At 39.2% G+C, this 19,314-nt stretch overlaps 1 protein-coding gene across 1 annotated transcript in view; it reads left to right on the top strand.

Moving 5' to 3' along the window:
* The window catches only part of ARHGEF38 (Rho guanine nucleotide exchange factor (GEF) 38), a 36,563-nt gene extending 25,751 nt beyond the window's left edge, over window positions 1-10,812 (top strand). Inside the window, exons 7-14 of the mRNA XM_009885525.1 lie at window positions 370-503; window positions 2,180-2,284; window positions 3,469-3,591; window positions 6,041-6,361; window positions 7,916-8,056; window positions 9,224-9,422; window positions 9,600-9,859; window positions 10,627-10,812. Coding sequence (XP_009883827.1) covers window positions 370-503; window positions 2,180-2,284; window positions 3,469-3,591; window positions 6,041-6,361; window positions 7,916-8,056; window positions 9,224-9,422; window positions 9,600-9,859; window positions 10,627-10,812 — 1,469 coding nt within the window. The remainder of the gene's footprint in view (window positions 1-369; window positions 504-2,179; window positions 2,285-3,468; window positions 3,592-6,040; window positions 6,362-7,915; window positions 8,057-9,223; window positions 9,423-9,599; window positions 9,860-10,626) is intronic.
* Window positions 10,813-19,314: the final 8,502 nt, after the last annotated feature.

The following is a 19,314-nucleotide window of genomic DNA, read 5'->3' as shown; positions in this document are numbered from 1 at the left end:
TAACAGATGCCTTAATGTCACTTGTCCTCAGCCAGCTATGTTATCTGACTGGTAACTCCAGAAATATGAAAATGATGAAAGAATTCATGTTATATCCATGTTCATTGTCTGTAATGCAGTTGCAAACACTGATAATAATTAAGATGCAGTGATAGCAATATTTCTCATAGACTTGCCACGTCGAAGCCCCACCTCTTCCCAAGACTAGTGTTGATAATAGGGTTTTCATCATCTCAAGCATTTTCACACAAGATTACAGCAAGTGACATCAAAGTGTCTGCTCTCAAATGGTTTCATATTTGTGTGCCTGTCCCTGTGAAAAGCACTGCGAATACAGATTATTAGTGTCATGAAATTCTCTGTCTGCAGTGCTGAAGTATAAGAGGAATGATGATGATGAAACCCTTAAAGAAAAGTTTTCCCGACTGAATATCCACTCCATTAGCAAGAAATCCAAGAGGGTCACCAGCCATCTGAAAATACTGACGGGGGGAGAACCTCAGGTACTTACTCATCCCACTGCAGATTTGCATTGACAGCTTCAGTTCTGCTTTTGAGCTGGGCATTTTTTAAAACATGTTGGAAATGGAGTTTGTGGTGTTGCTTTTTTTCTGCATCATTTATAAAGTCATTTTCTGACTGTCACAGAAGACAGGAAAGATCTTTGTGATTGAAATAGAAAATAACATAATGTGCTCTCCACCTTTTCCTTTTTTATCTAAGAGTTTCTCAAACTTCTGATCTGCAGCAGAGAGGAAGTTACTGGTAGTTTTGTGAAACTCAGCCTGAGATCGGCGCTTTGCGGATAGACTGGCAATAGTTATTGTTGGTGCTGAGAACATGTTCAGTCCATCTTGCTGCATCATAACATTCAGGTTCTGAACCTACCAAGGAAGATGAACAATACTTCTGATTAGGAAAGGCCTTGGGGTTTGCCTCTACATGTGTAAGGACCTGGAACCTTAGTGGTCAAACCTATCAGAGGCAAAGAACCCTGTGATAAGTCCGATGGGTGTTGTGTGGCCAAAAATAAAACACTCTTTCCTAATTTTGAGGTTGTAATTCAAAACCTAGCAGGATAAACATATTCAGGAAAGCTTAAATCTAAATCTCAAAGAAAATCAATTACAGCTGACCTTGAAAATTATATCCAGTGCACCTCACTGCATGAGAGGCTGATTATACAAGGTCACTTGCCTTTCTAGATGTGACTTTACAAGATACATGCCGTTTTTTCCTATTTTGTTTTTTTATCAGTGGTTTCCCCCTTTGTCTGATGCAAACTACCCACATTTCTTTTTTCTGTTCATTTATTTGTACAGTGGAAATTTTTGTATTTAGAATGGGACACCAGCAAGGCTGTAAAATCAGAGAAAAACAGGGAATTAAATTTGATTAAGAGGAGATGTGATTTTTATTTTTTTCTTTAGAAGCTTCTGGTTTATGTTTTTTTTTGTTTTTTTAATTAAGCTTAAAACATTTGAGAATCATTTTAGAATCAGGATACATCTGTTAAATATTCAGTCCTCTCTCCTGCTTAATTAGATTAAGAAAGTTCCCAATTCCCATCTGTGAAACACGCTGTGACCCTTACAGCAAGACCACTGAAAAGGAGATGTGAGATTTCTCAAATTCCTTAAGTAAAAGGTAGGCAGAAGTGAACGTATTTTCAGGTTTTTTTCAGCTAGCATAAAAAACAAGTAGTACAAGCCTATTTCCAGCTGCTGAGGTTTCTAGCTGAAGAGCGGGCATTGCTGTAGAGATAACAGCTCCACCTACAGCCTGCCTGGGGGAAATCTCCCCATCACCCACAAATAAGCACCCAGGGAAGTAATGCCATAACATAAAAACGCCTTAAAATTTTCACCATTATTTCCTCAAATGGAGCAACAATATACAGAAATGAAGAGGCTTATTAGTATATGTAGGTGTGCTTGTAACAAAGCAACTCTCTGCTTCCACAAGGATTAAAAATTAAATTCTCTGTCACGTTGCCCTGTGCCTTTGACTTTCCTTGAATTAAAACTGGAGCTTGGGAGAATTGAGGGCCAATCCGTTCAGTTTTCAAAGGGAGGAGTTCAGGGAAGGTTTGGGATTTTTCCAGCAGTGCTCTGGACATTTCTTTCATTAGCCAGGCTCTTTTGGGCTGCCAAAATAACAGTGCAAACATCTATTTTAGGTGAAAGATCAAACTTTTAATAAGGAAGAAAAGTTATTTCGAAGTTTAGAGAAGACTGTGAAATTGTGTGTGAAGAACATTTCACTTTCCTCGCAACATCTACAGGTGGGTACAGGCCTTTTTGAAATCTGTGGCCATAAACCATGCCCATAACCAGTTTAACACACATTTCTGCCACTGGTTAGGCAACACCAAATTATTTATAGGCAGGCCTGTCTACACCACAATATCAAACAGAGGAGCTGTGCTGCTGCTGCATTACTGAGCCTATGGCAACAAAGTTTTGAAGCCCACACTTCTGCATTTTTCCCCTTACACAAGCAGGCTCCATGGAGCCTGGGTGCAGTGCAGAAAACGTGGTGGTGTCTGGTGGCACAGTTATGACTTTCAGTCACTGTGTGAAGCCATCATATGGGTCATGCACACCTGTCGCAGTGGAGCACCAACTGCTTCTCATTAAAAATGGAAGAAATGAGTTGCAGCAACGTGAATTAAAATGTCCTAATATACATACTTTGGACTCCTTCCTTTATCCTGTTGCTAGCTTACGTTGAGGGCTAGCATTAGTTGTACAGCATGTTCAACTGCTGTAAATGTCTTTGCTTTAATCCTCCTCTCCGAAGATGTGGGTTTGCTTGTAACTTATCAACTTGTCCCTCTCATGGGCAACTTGCCAACTTTGTAGATGGCGTAAGGCCCTTCAAAGTGTAAGCGCACCCAAACCGGACACGAAGGTTGTTTGAGAGGTAGGTAAGATCAATAGCCAGCTGGCCAGAGCTTATCGCAAATGCACCTCGTTTGGCTCAGCAAACAGGGGAAGGCCAGTGAGCTCAGCCAACAAGACTTGTTGCCTGGAATGGTGTTGACAGTTCCTTATGCAAACGGATGCACCCTTCATTAAGATTAAAATTCACAGTAAGTGAAATACACCACTGTAGTCTTACTTAGTCCTCCAAAAGAGCCCTTTGAGGTAAGGGTCTTGAGCTGGCTTCTTGCTGAGAATTAGCTAACTTCCAGTGGGATGTTCATTAGGTTGGGCATAATTTATTCAGTTGAACATTAACAACTTGATTCTTAAATATTTGCATTGAAAACAGACAAAACACAGGAAAATATTATCACAGAAAACAATCCCACAATGGCTGGAAACTACACAGAAACAACACAGGTGTCAGAGATGGAAAATATTTCTGATTCCATCAGTATTACTGCAGTATCTGCATGAGTGAATGCAGTATATTAAAACAGATCATAATACAGTTTCATCTTCCTACCATCTTCTCATTTAGGATTCTATACATCTGGCTGCACAGAATATAATTGGGCTCCAGGAAATCTTGCAAGACAAAGATGACGAAGTCAACGACTGTTTGAAAAAACGGAACAACACTGCAAATCTCTGTGAAGACCTTGTAAGTTTATGAAATGTCCAGTGTTACACATATATCTGTATGTGTGAGAAAACAGGTGTATGTGAGGAAGACTAGGACAGAAAACAGCAAAAAAACCTTACGAATCCATTGGGAAAGATGAGTGGGTTTTTTGGTTGAGTTTCTGTAAGAAATAAGATAAAATTCAGTGTAAGCGCACTGTGTTTTCCATAGAAGAGCTGAAGAAAACTTCTCAGGCTAAATTCCTGGGTTTAAACTAAAATCTTTGTGCTGAATCTGCATGTTTCACCTGAGCTACAGACAAAAGCAGCAGATCTTCGCTTTGCTACTTAAGTTACCAACACTTGCAGTTCTAGAGTGACTTTTGCCACCTTTGTTGTGCTCATGAACTGTTAGCTCCTGGAATCATAGATCTGTGAAAATCTCAGCTTTATTACCTTTTCTCAAGTGAGTTACTATCCTTCCTATAGGGAAACCATGACAAATCTCAATATAGCCCATAGGAATTAAAAAGCAATTTAAGAAAAAAAAAAGGTAATACTTTTTCAAGTAGTCTCTTGCTTTCAGGGTCCAAATGAACTCTAATTCCTGGCTCTACCAAGATAGACTAAAATGTCTCTTCAAAATGGGGCAGGCTGCTTTTTCAAACAGCTACTAAAGCTGGAAAAATTCAGAGGTGGAGGTTTTCTTATACTTTCCTAGGTTTGTGCTGACTAAAATATAGCCATTCAATCCTTTCCAAAACACTGAAAACGGAGTCTGCCAAGAAACAGAGGGATCTTTGACAGACCACATCCTCCAGATAATGACAGGGAACTAAGATGTTGTATTTCCTTTCCTTTGAAGTTCCCCCATTTGAAAAGAATCTCAAAAATTAATCTCAATAATCAGAAAGATATTTTCAATGTCTTTACAATGAATGAGTGCATAAAGTGCAGAAGAGTACCCCTCTACCATTGCGGTGGTGAGTGTATCCAGTGTCGAATACGTCCCTATATTCAGAAACATCGAAGAAAAGCAGAAGCAATTCCACAATACAAGAACCAGAAAAGTTTTTTCAGAAAAAAATTTGTAACTCGTATTAGCTCATGACCTAGCTATTCTGAAGGTCTAGCTATTCTGAAGGTCTATGTAATTAAAAAAGATAATCTTAATCTTATTTGGTTTAACTGTTGACATTGTTATTAACCATGTTAATTTCTACTTATTATCAATTTATTTCTATGTCTTGGATTTACAAGATTAAAAGGATTCTCTGCCCTATGCATAAGGGTTTTTTTAGAAAAACATTTGTCCTGACATTGCATGAAGAGATGTTCTCACTGAACAGCCCATAGTGTTCTTCACATGTTTTCCTGAAAGGGTGTTATCAATGGAGGTCTCAGCAATAGGCTCAAGTTTTTTTTTTTTCCTTTGTGCGTTTGTCAATAAGGAATACTTTCCTCTCTCATTATATTTTAGGGAAAATTTTAGGGCAGAAATCCACAATAGCCTCTTCTCTTCCAGAAATCAGGTCCAGCAGTTTGAAAAAATTATTTTCTAATATATCAAAAATTGGTTCGCTAAACAGCCCAGTTTTTCATGTGGAAATAAAGTAGGAACTATCTAGCCAGGGTGCATCATCTTGGCTTTGGGAGAGCAATTCTGGTGCTAAAATAGATCTGTCCTCAACTTTGGTGTGTTACGGAGGGTAGAGAGACAGCTGCTTTTTTATTCTGACATTCAACCCAACAACTTAATTCACATAGAACGTCCAAGAACTTAAATATGATGATGCATTTCACTCACTACAAGCTTGTGCTGTATTTGAACAAGTGACTTACAAAAATAAATTTTATTTCATGCAATATTAATCCCTTGAGACAATTAGAGACTAATGGAAAAGTCTGAGAAAGACTTTGTTTTTTTACCAGGTGTCTAATTTTGTTGATTACTAGAGATAAAACCAACAAGCATAACATAATTTAATCAAATCAAGGGATTGTTTGTGTTTGCTTAAACAGGAATTGAGTTACAGCTGTTTCCAGAAAAAAAAAAAAAAAGCTTCGATAGCATTTAAGACAGAAAGACTGCCATTTAACAAGACCTCATTGCCTCTACACTGTATATTGGCATGGGCAGTACATTTCCAGTCATGGAAATCCCAATTTCATTGGACCACTTCACCAAACCTTGCACAGTTTTTCCTCAGTGGTAACAGACCAAGGGCAGTACCGGAGGCTGCGTGCTCCTAAGGGACCATTGCCATTACCAGACATGTTAAGCTGCAAAACTGTTACCTCTCCTTTGCAATGTTATGGAGGAGACTGTAAGTCATGCTAGACCCTGCTTGAAGCGGCCTCTGACGGCAGTGCTTTGTGAAGAGTAGTTAACAGATTGCTTGAAAGTCTGCCATCAGGCTTAACCTGTTACTGGGTCTGAAGAACTGTATGAATAAAGTAATAAGTAGGTCTGTTTTATACCTTTCCAGATGGCTCAGCTGGACAAGCTTGTTTTGTCTCCTCTCTCAGCACTACAAGCCTTGTTTTCAGGCCCACAGAAGCTCATCCAGAAGCGCTATGACAAGTTGTTGGACTACAACAGCTACCTTCAGAGGTCAACAGGAGAAGAACTGGACCTGGCAAAGAAAGACTATGAGGCTCTAAATGCACAGCTAGTGGAAGAACTTCAGGTATTCAACAGAGCAGCCAAAAAGATTGTGTTGAACTGCCTGCATTGCTTCATCACCCTCCTCAGGAATATTATGTCTGCAGCACTTCAATCAAATTCTACTATGGTGGTGCCTGTTCCGGTAAGTACATTAGAAACATGTTGCTCTGCCTTTATTTGTCTTTTTTCTTCTTGTATGATTTGGCTAGAGTTATGCAGGACACATACCTACAAGCTACACTGATTTTGTTTGTTCTGCTAAGCACAGTCAGGTTGGGGTAGTTTTTTTTCCTTGCAAGCTCAGCAAAGGTTAAGTTCTGAGCTTAAGTTTTGTTAGGCCTGGACTTTTCATCGAGAATGATCCTAATGCAGCTGTTCCAGCTGCTACAGTGATGCTAACGGCAAGAACATTACAGTAAGGCAAAAAGGAGGCAGCTGCTAGCATTTTAGTCTTTGTTTCTTAGCATCTACTCTGAGTAGCCCTGAAAACACAAGAGAAGTTTTAAGATAGTACATGAAGTGTTGCTGCTAGACCCACAGAGTCACAGATGATGGCAGAAAAGAAGCAGGTTAGGAGATCTGATGAAATAATTTCTGTGAAAAGCAAGTTGCTTTTAAACCCAAATGTGCCACAGAAGATCTTGCAGACATCTCTAGTCAGTAAGGGATAGTTTTGCCTACGTTGGCATTTTTAGAAAGTTCAAATCATTTCACTTCTGTAGCCAAAAGATGCCTGTCTGAGCTATGCAGAAGGGCATCAGTTCCTCCAGCCCACTCTACTCTTTCTGGGCACTATGATCATTACCTGAAGATTTAAGTTGAGAAATTATTCTTAATTTGTGTGAAAAATTCTACAGTGTGACAGTTTTCTTGTACTTTTGCCTGGAGAACTCGAACCCCCCCCAAGAAACACAGCTGCAACAATGCTTCTACATGCCCAAATCCACTCACCTGAACCGGAGCAAGGCTCTAGATAGGAAACACATTGTAATGCGGCAATACTGGAGTATTCCTGTCCATGAAGGCTTGAACACAGCACTTTATAGTCAGGGCAGCTGAAATATTAAGAAACAAGGTCAGGATCAAAACATAGAGCTGCACTGTTTAATGGGAAAATGAAGGCTTTTCCCGCATGAAGAAATTGCATCCCTGTAATTTGACCATTCCATGTTTTGAAAGCTGTTGTATTGACAGCATCATTTTCTGTGAGGCTCTGCCTACAAAATTACCTTCTTTTTCTTTTTCTTTTCGTTTACATCAGCAAATACATTTGGGGTTAGACATAGACCAAAGGCACTTACCCAGTGCCACAGAGAGAGCTTCAGCTTACCCAACGATTTTTAACCTGGTGGTTGACCACTGATAGCTGCCGAGATGCACGTTTGCATCTGAAAGCAGGTGGCCCAGCAGAATAAGTGCAAGGCTGTTCATTTTCGTCACTGTTTAGAATATTTTTTAATGATTTAACTTAAATTAGTATGTCTTTTAAATCTAATAGCAGCCGTTGGAAACTTTCTTAAGCAAGGATCTTTCTTTTCTTTCCATCTCGTACCTAGCACACTATGGGCTCTGCAGAGAATAGCAGTGACTTGTCAGATTTCCTGATTCCTTGTGTTCAGCCCATTAAACCAAATCCGCTCTCTCAAATCTCCTTATCATTTTGCTCATGAGATCTAACCCACCTTTGTGTTTGCAGCTGTCTTCTTCAAGCATCTGCGAAGTGCAGAATCAGTTGATGGAGGAGGTTCACAAGCTGAATTTTGTAAAAGAAAACAGCAGTGCAACCTTCATTGAGAGAAAATGGAGCTTGGAAAAAAAGAAACCTCTCCCTTCTCCGGTGAGTACCATACATCTGAATTGTGTATGAAGCATCCTTTTTGGACTGCTTTTGAAACAAACCCATTTTTATGCCACCTAGAGGTTTGGGCTTGGTCTCTTCACTGTGACTCTGAATCAGTTTGTTGGAATGAAGCTGTTGCATTGACCAGTAACTTCTGAAGATTTTTCACTGTTTTCATGTTGTAATCTTGAAAATCCACTTGAAATTATCTCTGCACATGCTAAGTCTAAGGTTGTATATGTCAACTTTGATTACTTCTTTTGTTAAATACTCTTACAGTGTGTCTTAGTCTTCTAATCCAGAAGATTTTTTTTCCTCATCCTCAGCTGCGGTTATGTGTACTGGTGTTTACACACTTATGCACACACATACACCCCCACAGACAAAGATTCAGAAAATCCACCAGGAAGTCTGTATCCCCTAGTTCCCAATCTTATCAGACATTTCCAGAGCTTTTAGGAGTCTAGTTTACAGAAAAATAAAAACTCAAGTGCAGATTTACAGGAGAAGCTGAGGAAGCTGTAGGATTCCTTTTAGCATCAATAAGGCACATGTGCTCTTGCTTCTGTGGTACGTTAAGATCACGCTGATGTGCAGCACCTCCCTCCCTGCCCTCTAACCAAACTCTGAGTGAATGTGCTTCCAGCGGTTAATAGCAGCTTGCCCTTATTTAGCAAGGTCATTTCACACAAAAAGCAGTCTGTTTGGGTACCACTGATTTTTTTTTTTGACTGGCACCTTATCATGCAAGTTGTTATGTGACCTTAGTGCACCTCAGCTGATTTTTGGATTATGCTTTTTTTTTGTGATAGGAATTCAAAGATCATTGCTACTGAAAAACAATTAAGCAAGTGACAGTTCACATACAGAGCACCAGCTCTCTGAGAGCAGAGGACAGACTAAGAGATTTTTACTCAGTGAAATTCCTACATTTCTTTAAAATCTGCCCTTTATTGCTCACCTATTAATATAGCAGTTGGACAGGTCCTTGCTGTATATGCAAAGGAGATTTGGTTACATATAGCTGTGTAAGTAACTCCTTGATCTGGGTGTAAAAACGTAGGGTTAGTTGCCATATGCAGCATACGCTGCTTTTTATGCATCCGTGTTGCTCTAGAAATGGCCTCAACATTGTTCCCAGTGAATATTTTCTTTGCTTTTCAGCTCGAATCCCCACGTCAAACAGAAGGCCACAGGTCCAAGCTGTTGACTGCATACAGCACAGAATTGCTCTACCAAGCTAAGCGCAAGTGCAATGCCACACAGGAATTCGATATTGATTTACATGAAGGAGAACTGGTGGCTGTTGTGGAGCAAAAGGACCCCTTCGGAAGTACAAGCAGATGGCTTGTTGACACAGGAAGTAAGTTCTTTGCACAAACATCCCAATAACAGCTTCCCTTTGGGATAATGATTTCTTTTCATTCTGGCCCCATCTGTTTGCCTCTGTTATACTGACAGCTGCATAAAATAGTTGGTTTTGAAATGGTTTTAGCAGTATTTTGCTGTTTATTTTCTCCCTTTTTATTCTGGTGTCTAGTCCTTAAAGGGTATGTGTATTCCTCCTTCCTGAGACCTTACAATCCAGCCAAAGCACAGAAGGACGTAGCAGAAAATGGCTTCGGTGATGATGATTTTGATAATATCAGCCTCTTTGTCTCTTCACGGCCCTCTACTGACAGCAGCACAAGAAATCCAGGACACAAGAAGAGTGACAGCAGCTCATGTCTTCAATTCTGTGAAAATGCCACAATTAATGGTACAGGGACTGATGCTTTTCAGGATATGGATGATCAGCATGTAAGTATGATACGCACTGCGCCTGTCTTCTTGTTGTTTCTATTTCCAATCTAGAATTATACTGCTTATAATTTAAATTGTTTCCTCTTGCACTGGAAATGACTGGCACTAATCTGTCAGATGGCATGGGAATTTGTTATCCTCTGTTCTTTGTCTTTCTTAAATAGCTATGAGATAGGAAAAGATAATCAGTTAAACCATGAATTGTAGTCCTGTCTCACAGAAAACACACTGTGGCATTACCCCACCCCACATACAATACCTCAAGGTTCTCCTATGGATCAGCAACCTGCAAAATAGCTCATTTTGCGGGGATTTTTCTACTTAGCATTGACAAGGAAGCTGTGGCAAAGCCAGCAAGGCACGGAAGTGACTTGTGTGCTTCATTTCAGTACAGGAGCTTTAGAAAAGGTGATTCTCCCTGAAGAAACCTTGCTGGAAAAGTCTTTGTCCAATCCAAGGCCACTTGGTGTGACAGAAACAGGCACTTGGTGTGAGCTGAAAACCTTACTAGTGCAGTAAGGTGATGAGGTCTTTGAGCTTCGTTTGTTCCTCCCCATGCAGAATTCCCCAGATCCTTCAATTTTACTTTTTATTTTGGCCCTGTTCATTGTAGTCTGTCTAGCAATTGCAGATCATATAGTTGCGTACTGGTTTGTATACTTTATTACGCATTTTCTCTATACAGAATTCATACGCAATGACAGGGTAAGATGTAGCTACATTTCTGAATTCAGATTTTGGTTTTTGTGGCTTTCCTTTTTCAGACCTTCTATGCTGTGTACGCATTTCAAGCAAGAAATGATCAGGAACTCAGTCTTCAGGAATACCAGAAGGTTAGGATACTTCGGTTTTCTGACCTGAGTGGCAATAAAGAATGGTGGCTAGCAGAAGCAAAAGGTCAGAAAGGATATGTACCATCTAATTATCTCGGGAAGATGACATACGCTTAGGAAGAGAAAGGCCCATCGAGCCAGTTTCTCTGAAGTAGACAGAATAATCATCTATTACAGGTTGCAACAAGCAAGGCAAACTCACAAGTGATTGACAGAAGCCACAGTATCTGGTACAGCACACAGATGATATTGAGAACCTCCATCCTCCAAAAGCCATCACCTTGTCAAGACCTGAGGGAGGAAGCATTTAACAGGAAGACTGATTCTGTTTAACATCCTGAAGAGCTTGCTTTCCTATTGCCCCATAATTTTCTCTTTTGTCAAAGCGTCCTACATCAAAAGTCAACCTACAAGTACAGATCAGAACTAAAATTACATTTTTCTTCCATGATATTTAGCAAATAATATCCAAGATTAAGAGAATTAGCCTTGAAAAAGGACAAATTCAGTCTTTAGGGATGCTGTAGTTCAGGCTGAATTGTTCCTGAACTGCTATCTCAATGAACACAGATACATCTTAAAACTTGAGCTTTTTTGGCTGTCTGGTTTTATCCTCAGCCACTTTTATAAGGAACCTTTTTCTCAGTGAAGATTATTGGAGTGGGAAAAGAAAAAGGGTTTCATTTTTGTAGGAAACATTTCAACTTAAAACATACTAAATGTGGTGGTACCAGTGGCTGGTCCCAGGGAAGAAGGTATGTTCAGTTATATATGGAAATGGGGAGGAGGGAAAGAAGAGGGGGCAGAAGAAACAGGTACTGTGAAATAAAGAAGTTATAACTGTCAAAAGAATTACACAAGTACTTCATATGGTAGGAAATGGTTTGTAGCAATATGAAAGTGCCACAGGTTTGAAATTCCACATATGTCTCCACACTAACTGCTTTATAGTGCAAGATCTACATAGTGAAATGAAACCTATGTTATTAGACTTGGGAAATTTTCAAAATTTCTCTTCCGGGGGGGAAAAAAAAAAAAAATCATAATTCTCAAAGTGTCTGATGTTAGATTGAACAGTGAAGAACGTATCGATGAGCTGATTCACTGCTTGCAGAATTCAGAGTCAAAAGCCCTGTATTTTCCTAAAGTATCTTCAAAATGGTCGAGGCTGTTTTCACAAGTAAATATAGTTCACATTGCATCCTCAATGAGCACAGAAAACAAAATCCCAAGGAACGATCTGAATGTCAAGTCGTACTTCTCTAGGTTCACTGACTACAGTGATCCTTAGGTCAGGCTGGTGCCCTACACTCGAGCTAGACTGAATAGTGACATAACAACATCTCGTTGCTATTACCATTGATAACTGGGCATTCATCACAATTTCTTTCAATACAGCAATGCCTAGGTCCTCTAGTGACGAGTGAGGACCTCTTTGTGCTAAGCATTGCAAAAAGGAAATAAAACAGTGACTATGCCTGCAGCAGATAATGTAACTGAAGGTAAACTCCTGTCAGGTGTTTTCTGTATTGCTGCATAATCGCTTGTTACTGACTGACCATTAAAATGACAATACTATTAAAATTAAAGGGGCATGTGTTGCTGATCAAGGGTATACAGAAATAATTCTAAAATTTTTGTGTAAGTTTCTGCTTCCTATAGTTGAAATGATTCAAAATCATTACTGAGATGTAACAGGAAATAACCTGTCAGCAAAGAAAGGATGAGAAAAGTTAGGGCAGTTGATGCAAACAATAGCTTTTGCTACACTAATGAATCTTGTTTCATTTTCTTTAGTGCCCCAGTTTCTCGTATTATTTTTCCTAAAAAGGTAGAGAAAGTTCTTAAACTTACTCAGAAGATGAATGCAGTGATTCACAGAGATGAGAACCTGAAATTTGTGCTGGATTAAATTATATGAGAGAGAAACTTTTCAAGTTCTCCGAGATGGACATCCAGAAACTGGCATGTGAAACTCTGTGAACTACTGCAATCCAGTGAGCAGTAATAATAGATAACGTAATATTTTGCCTAACTGTACATGACCTGATGCACTTAAATCTTGCTTTATCCATAGCAAGCAAAAAAGGTTCCCGTTCATTTTATTAACAGAGGCAGCTGTTTTTATGGAAAACTTTGCCTTTAGTTCAAACCACTTGGAAGAACGGACTGAAAGACTCTCCCCTACTAAGCTTGCACTGCTTTGGCTTTTATGTTTTAAGATTATGGGGAAGATGCACACAAGAAGCTTTTCAGTATGTCTTACTTTTTAGAATATTTTATTTGGAGATGATCTATACTTTGCAATAGTTGAAACAGTTTTAGAAGTGATTGAATTGTACTTAGTAGGCTTCATGGAGTCATGTAAGCACAATGATGAAGTTTTGTATTTCAGACAGTAAACTTAATTAAGGGCAAGAAAATTAATTAAGGGCAAGAGTCGGGAAAAAAAAGAGATTTCTGAAGTCTTAGCTCTGAGAACTCAGCTTGAGCCATAGGGAGAGCTCCGATTTTGAGTGTTAGATATGTTCCTCATGAAAAATCAGGCTCTGTGAAGGTGTCTCAAAGTGTACTCAAATGCTGCTCTCCAAAATATTCACTAGGTATCCTGAAGTAACAAAGAATGAAGGACAAATATACTGGACCTGGCCACCTAAATTTCTTTGAACTTCTGTGGGACTTGGGATCTCCCAGTAGGCCGCATGAAATCCCACTGTATGGTTAGAAACCATACTAATTTTTATACTGTGGGATAATATATATGACTTTATTATAGCCTCATAAGTTGGGATCCAGAAAAAGTACTTTCTTAGGTGCCCAGGTGGACTGGTTTACTTAATTTCAGAAATTCAAAGTTTTAGCTGGTATCTTTTGATATTACAGATGTATTGCAAACTTTTATTTTTAGAATAGATGAATGCAAACTACAATTGCAAAAAATTAAGAGACTCTCTTCAAATCTAAAGCCTTCCTACATTAAAGAGATTTACAATTCATATTAGACTTGCTCAGACCCATTTTTGTTAAGATAGTGCTTTAAAAACTAGAAATTGAGCTATATTAGGGGTCCAGAAATTCCTAAGAATCTGCAATATTTTTGCAGCTGTTTCTTTAACGTAGAGAAGGTTACAGTATTCTTAGAGTTTGCTTATTCTGGTTAATGACAAAACTAATTTATTTTGATTGAAGCAGGGACAGGCTGCAGTTTAATGGACTGATCTTGCATTTATTCAAATGTACGTTTTACTTATTTGAACCATTGTGACAATAAGCACGTACAAGTACTTCCAAGATTGCGTCCAGTCAAACTGAAGTGTTTCTCCATTCAGGGAATATTTAAGTGTTGCCATTGATAACCTGGAACCCAGAAAACGTTCAGGCCAATGAAGAGCTAGTCTCTGGCTCTGACCTCTGGCACCTGTGTGCTTCACCATCTTCCCTCAGCTTGGACGCTGCTTGTGAACCTTAAGTAAGGATTCACCTTTTCAATGCAAACACAGATTGAAGAATTATTCCTTCTGACTTTTCATCTTAGGAAGCTTCACTGAGTAATTACATCCTTCAAACACCAAAGTATACTTTTGCTGTCATTTTAAGATAGCTTGTAAACATGCAGATATGTGAAGCGGACCTAACACCTGCAATAGGAAACACAGCCATGACAATCCTTGTGCCTGTAGATCTATTACCGATAATTCCTCTTACAATATTGTTTGTTCACAAATGATGAAAAAAAAAATCTTCCTTTAAATTACTGTAATAATAAAAATGTATTTTTGTAAAGATGTTTCTTCTTTTTCTTTAAACAAGACTTTTTCCAGAAGCAAAGAGCTTTATATGCTATCCAAGATCTGCCTTCTGTTGTGAACAGCATCACTGCAAAATTAGCAGAGCAGAGTTGCCTCAGATAAAATGCTGCATTTCTAGTGTGCATCCTAGCTTATCTATCCATATATTAGAACTCATCAAACACTATCAAAACACCGAGAAAGCTTCAAAATACACTTCAAGTTTCCAAACATCAGCTTAGTTCTGTTCTGTTCTAGCTGCTCACGATCATTATTTACTGCTGTGTCCAGCCAGAGGTCTGTCATGAGTTGTAACAGATAAAAGCTTGTGTTACTAAAATAAATTATAGAACTTTGTGTTAGATCTTTCCTCTTCGACCCAGATATCACCAGCATCCCTAATCTGGCCAGAAGGAGCACTCATGGAACCAGAGTAACCTATTGTTTCACATTACTAAGGGTATCAGAATTCGGGCATCTAGGAAAAAAATCATATTTAAGGGGAAGTAAAATACTACCATACCAATTTATAAAATAGGTAAGGAAAGTCAAGTAACTATTTTGATAGTAAATCACAGAGCAATTTGGTTTGGGGATAGAAAAATCACAGGATTATTTTACAGTTATTTTTTTCTAAATACGAGGTATGCTTTTCGAAATTCAGAAGGGCCTTCCTTTTTTCTGCCCTACACTAGATTCATCAACCTGATGTGCAAATTCAGTCAAACAATCCTGTAGAACAGACTCCTTTCATGAAAATACAGTTGTTAATTCCATCCTAACTATAACTTCAAAGCAGAAAGCAACTGTTCCCTTCAATCTACTCTGTTTTCCAGCAGTGCCTATCTTACATATTCAAGCTAAACACTTCATTTAAAAGACCAGGTCTATGCTATAAATCCTTCCTGATATAATACTTCAAAGAATCACAATCCTAACTGACATTTTTATACCAACAGAAGGAGACTTTATATTTCATTTAGGAAGCTGGGAAAGTTACAGTGGAAGAAAGTCTTTTGCCAATACAGATTGCAGCTCTATTGCAGATTTTGTTAATACAGTGAAATCGGCAAGTCTGGCTAGACTTGGTCTTATTAGAGGGAAAAGACAAGCATGTATAAAAGGTACAGCGTAAGTTATTTTATTCTAAATGAATAGGAGATAACCTACAGTCAACCCATGCCAGAGTTATAGGTGTAAAAACATCAGGATCCACTTGAAGCAGGTCTCAGAGGCATTTTAAATGGCACTAGCTACCACATTTAAAAAAAAAAAAAATCATTTTTTTCTGCCTTTGTTCACACCATACGTGGTACCTAAAGTAACCTGCACAGTTCAGATGTAAGCTCCTGAACTCTTGCAAGCAAAACTATATGTATATTCAGAGGCAAGACAGAGGCAGCTAGCACCCTGAACCTTCCTGTGGGAGCAAGTTTTACTACTAGAGTGAACACTTTACATAAGAGCACTCCAGCTATTAAAAGAATCTGTCTTCACATTCTACTTCATAGCGTAGGCAACATTCTTCTGATTAACATTTAGGAAGAAAATATGCCTTCTGTTTGCTAATGGAAACTGCTTCAGTGGCTTTTCCTACTATACCACTATTAAAAACCTTCTGTGCTACAGAGGAAGAAGGATGGGCTGATCGAAAAGCAATAAAAGTTCTGGATTCCTCCTCCTCTCGCTGTTATTTTTAAATCGCCCTGAAAGCCGCAGGCACTACAGAGACAAAGCTTCTTTTTTTCCTCCACAGGAAATAATAGTTGAAAAAGTATGCAAATTCTCCAAGTAGCTAAGAAGCTTTTTCCTAAGAAAATGAAACTATTCCTTTGGATGTTTAAAGAACCTTGGCTTAAATCTTAATTGTGGAGAAGGGAAAAGAGGTATGGGAAATAGCTGCATGTATCAACTTTACACATACTTAAAATACAAGGATGGCTAAGACAAGCTGTAGCTCTCACCTACCTACAGAAGACTGAGATGTTTTCATGTTAAGAGGTGCTCCCCTCATCACAGATGGAATGGAGAGAGGATTGCTGAGTGCTGGTCGCAGACAGCAAGACTCAAGATCCTTTTCCAGTGCTCAGCCTGAGCCAGTTCTTGAGAGCTGAACAAAGCCTGGAGCAGTTGGGATGAGCAGAGGGAGCACAAGCTGTGAAGAACACCTCAGGAGTGTGAGTGGAGAGCTGGAAGACCCGATGCTTTCTCAATTATCTGTCTTAGTTGCGGTGGTAAAGCATTAAGCGCAACCTATGCATGAAAGGGACAGGTTTGAAGGAGTGTAACAGAATCCGGCAGGATACGCAGAAATAGCTTGTTGGTGCAAGAGCTAGGTCTAGTCAGGAAAAAGCCATGAAAGCCTCCATAGGAAGCTCCTGAGAGGCAGTCACAGTGCCTACAAACCTCCTTTGCAACAGCAGCTGGGCTAAGTGCAAGACCATGCTGGGGGTGAGGTGGTAACGGGGGCTTATGTTTGGCAAAACAAAGAGAGACAAAGCTGATCCCACCCAAGGCCCTGGAAGCGGGAATTTGACATATTCAGCTTGAACAACACCCACATACAAAGACAAAGCCCTCGTCCTCCCCCTCCTTCAAGTTCATAGTATTATTAGCAGTCAGGCAGAGGACCCAAAATGCTGGTAGGATACAAGTCACCTTGGACGCTACTGATATCTGGATGCAACTCTGCCCCGGCACAGCTTCTCTCTAGCAATAGTCCCAGGGCATCTGCATCATTTGCTCCTGGAACTGAGACACTAAGTAACAATGAAACACAGATATGTAAACACAGATATGACCGTTCCAGTGAAAGCTGTGGAATACGTCACTCAGTATAACAAGAAAACTTTTCCTATACAGTGTTAAAAACCCCATTTTTTTCATTATTCTTTATTTAAGCAAAATACGAACTCTCATTTTCACGGAGGGCTAAAGAAATATATTCAGATCTCTAAGCAATCTTTTCTATTTGAAAATCTATGCTATTAAAAATATTTTTGACCTATTTTAACAGCTAACATACCGTATACCACTACTTCAGACACTTGGAAATCCACAAAGGAACTAGTAGAGGGGAAAAAAGGAAGTCCAAGTTGAGGAGAATCTGCCCAAAAAGGAAGCTTGTGAGTTGAGGAGAATCTGCCCCTGCCCAAATCAAATAAACCCTTTGTCCCATTAATGTTATGGGAGGGACAGTGGCACATTAGGATCCCAATTCTGGGTTACATGGATCCTAACACCTAGCCTCCCAAGTTCCAGACCCTTGCACCTTCAGACACTGCTGTCAGGCTAGCCAACCTGAAACCCAAGCAGGGAGCTTGCTACAGGTCTTAGATTAATATGAATCTGACACCACTGGTGGGGTGGTTCATCGGTTTTCCTATAATTACGACTCAAGGTATAGAACAGGTGCCATAAAACAGCTGGGTAACATCTGTGTCCTAGCATCTCTGTGTGAATGTGTTCTTGATACCAGGAGACTGGAATCATCTTCCTATAAGCCTAAGACTCTTCTAAATCTCCAACACATCCTGGCCCTTCTCAACTGGAAATCCAATCCTTCTCCCCAGGCTTAAATCCATCTACATACAAGCCTTGAAAGATCCAATGCCAATATCCAGTTAGAAGTCCTGCAACACTTGCTAGTAAGTTCAAATAGAGGGTATTCCAGCAGATTTGGGAGAGCATGCATGAACAGAGTGTTCCCTCTAAAATATAAATCACTGAAGGGCAGGGGAAAGAAATGGAATTTTAGAATATTTTAGAATATACAGAATCTATCTGATACATACAAGTGCATGTCTTCCTTCATGATACTCAAAGTATCTACTTCTGTTTCTATCTCCCACAGAAATTGCTGGAAATCAGCTTTCCAACTGATTTCAGCACTCTGTAATAGACATATTTTTAAAAAAGCAACAAACAACCGTCTCCCCTTAGAAACTAGCTGACAGGTCTGGAAAAGGGGTTTTATCTGTCTGAAGTGTTGAACAGTGACCAGTGCTGTCACTAACTACTGAGATTTGTGCCTTCCTCGTATGAGAAAGCAGTAATTTTAGATAATAATCATACAGGCTATAGCAGAACAGTTAAGAGACTAGAGGCTTTATTTTCCAAGATCGGTTGGCAGGCAATACTACTTTGACACATGCAAGGCTTCTGAATTTTATAGCAATACTTAACAGCATGGAGTACTTAGGCAATCAAAAGGTCTTCTGTGTTTCAGGTGTGCCAGAAAGGAAGCTAACTTACCGACACCTAAGACAATTATTCCTCTCTCTTATCATCAAAGCATCGGTGTTCAATTGGACTGTGTTTTAAGTAAAATACATACTACCTACCACTTATTTTCCATTCATATTCAACAGGACCATATTAAGGTTCTCTACAGATTAAGAAAGCTTGAACAGACTGTTTGGGCTCTCTTCCGCTCTTTTTACAGTTCAGAGGCCATTGATCTTCTGCCAACACTCTTTTCTCCTCCTTCAGAGAACTACAACAACAAAACAACCCATGAAGTTTCTCACTGTTTAAAACCAAAATAGGCCACTTAAAATTCTCACTTTAAATTGAATATGTTGTTTAACAGTTAATTTTTGAAACTGTTTAAAATAAAATACATTTTTTCCCTAAGCAACTGTATAATTTGGGACAAACACTATAGACAACTCTGACCAGCTGAAGCATTTCAAGCATTGGAAAATGGGGTGAAAGAAAAGCAGTAATGATTTCCCAGATTAATAATACTTTTATTAAGAACATTTAAGAATGACAGTTTCAGTAAGTTCAATTTATTGTGTCCACATAAATCTGGGGGGTTTTTATACTC

This window comes from Charadrius vociferus, unplaced genomic scaffold (genome assembly GCF_000708025.1).
Source record: "Charadrius vociferus isolate BGI_N301 unplaced genomic scaffold, ASM70802v2 scaffold55, whole genome shotgun sequence".
Taxonomy (NCBI): domain Eukaryota; kingdom Metazoa; phylum Chordata; class Aves; order Charadriiformes; family Charadriidae; genus Charadrius; species Charadrius vociferus.
Note: the sequence above shows the minus strand (reverse complement) of the source record. Positions and strands in the feature narration are given on the sequence as shown.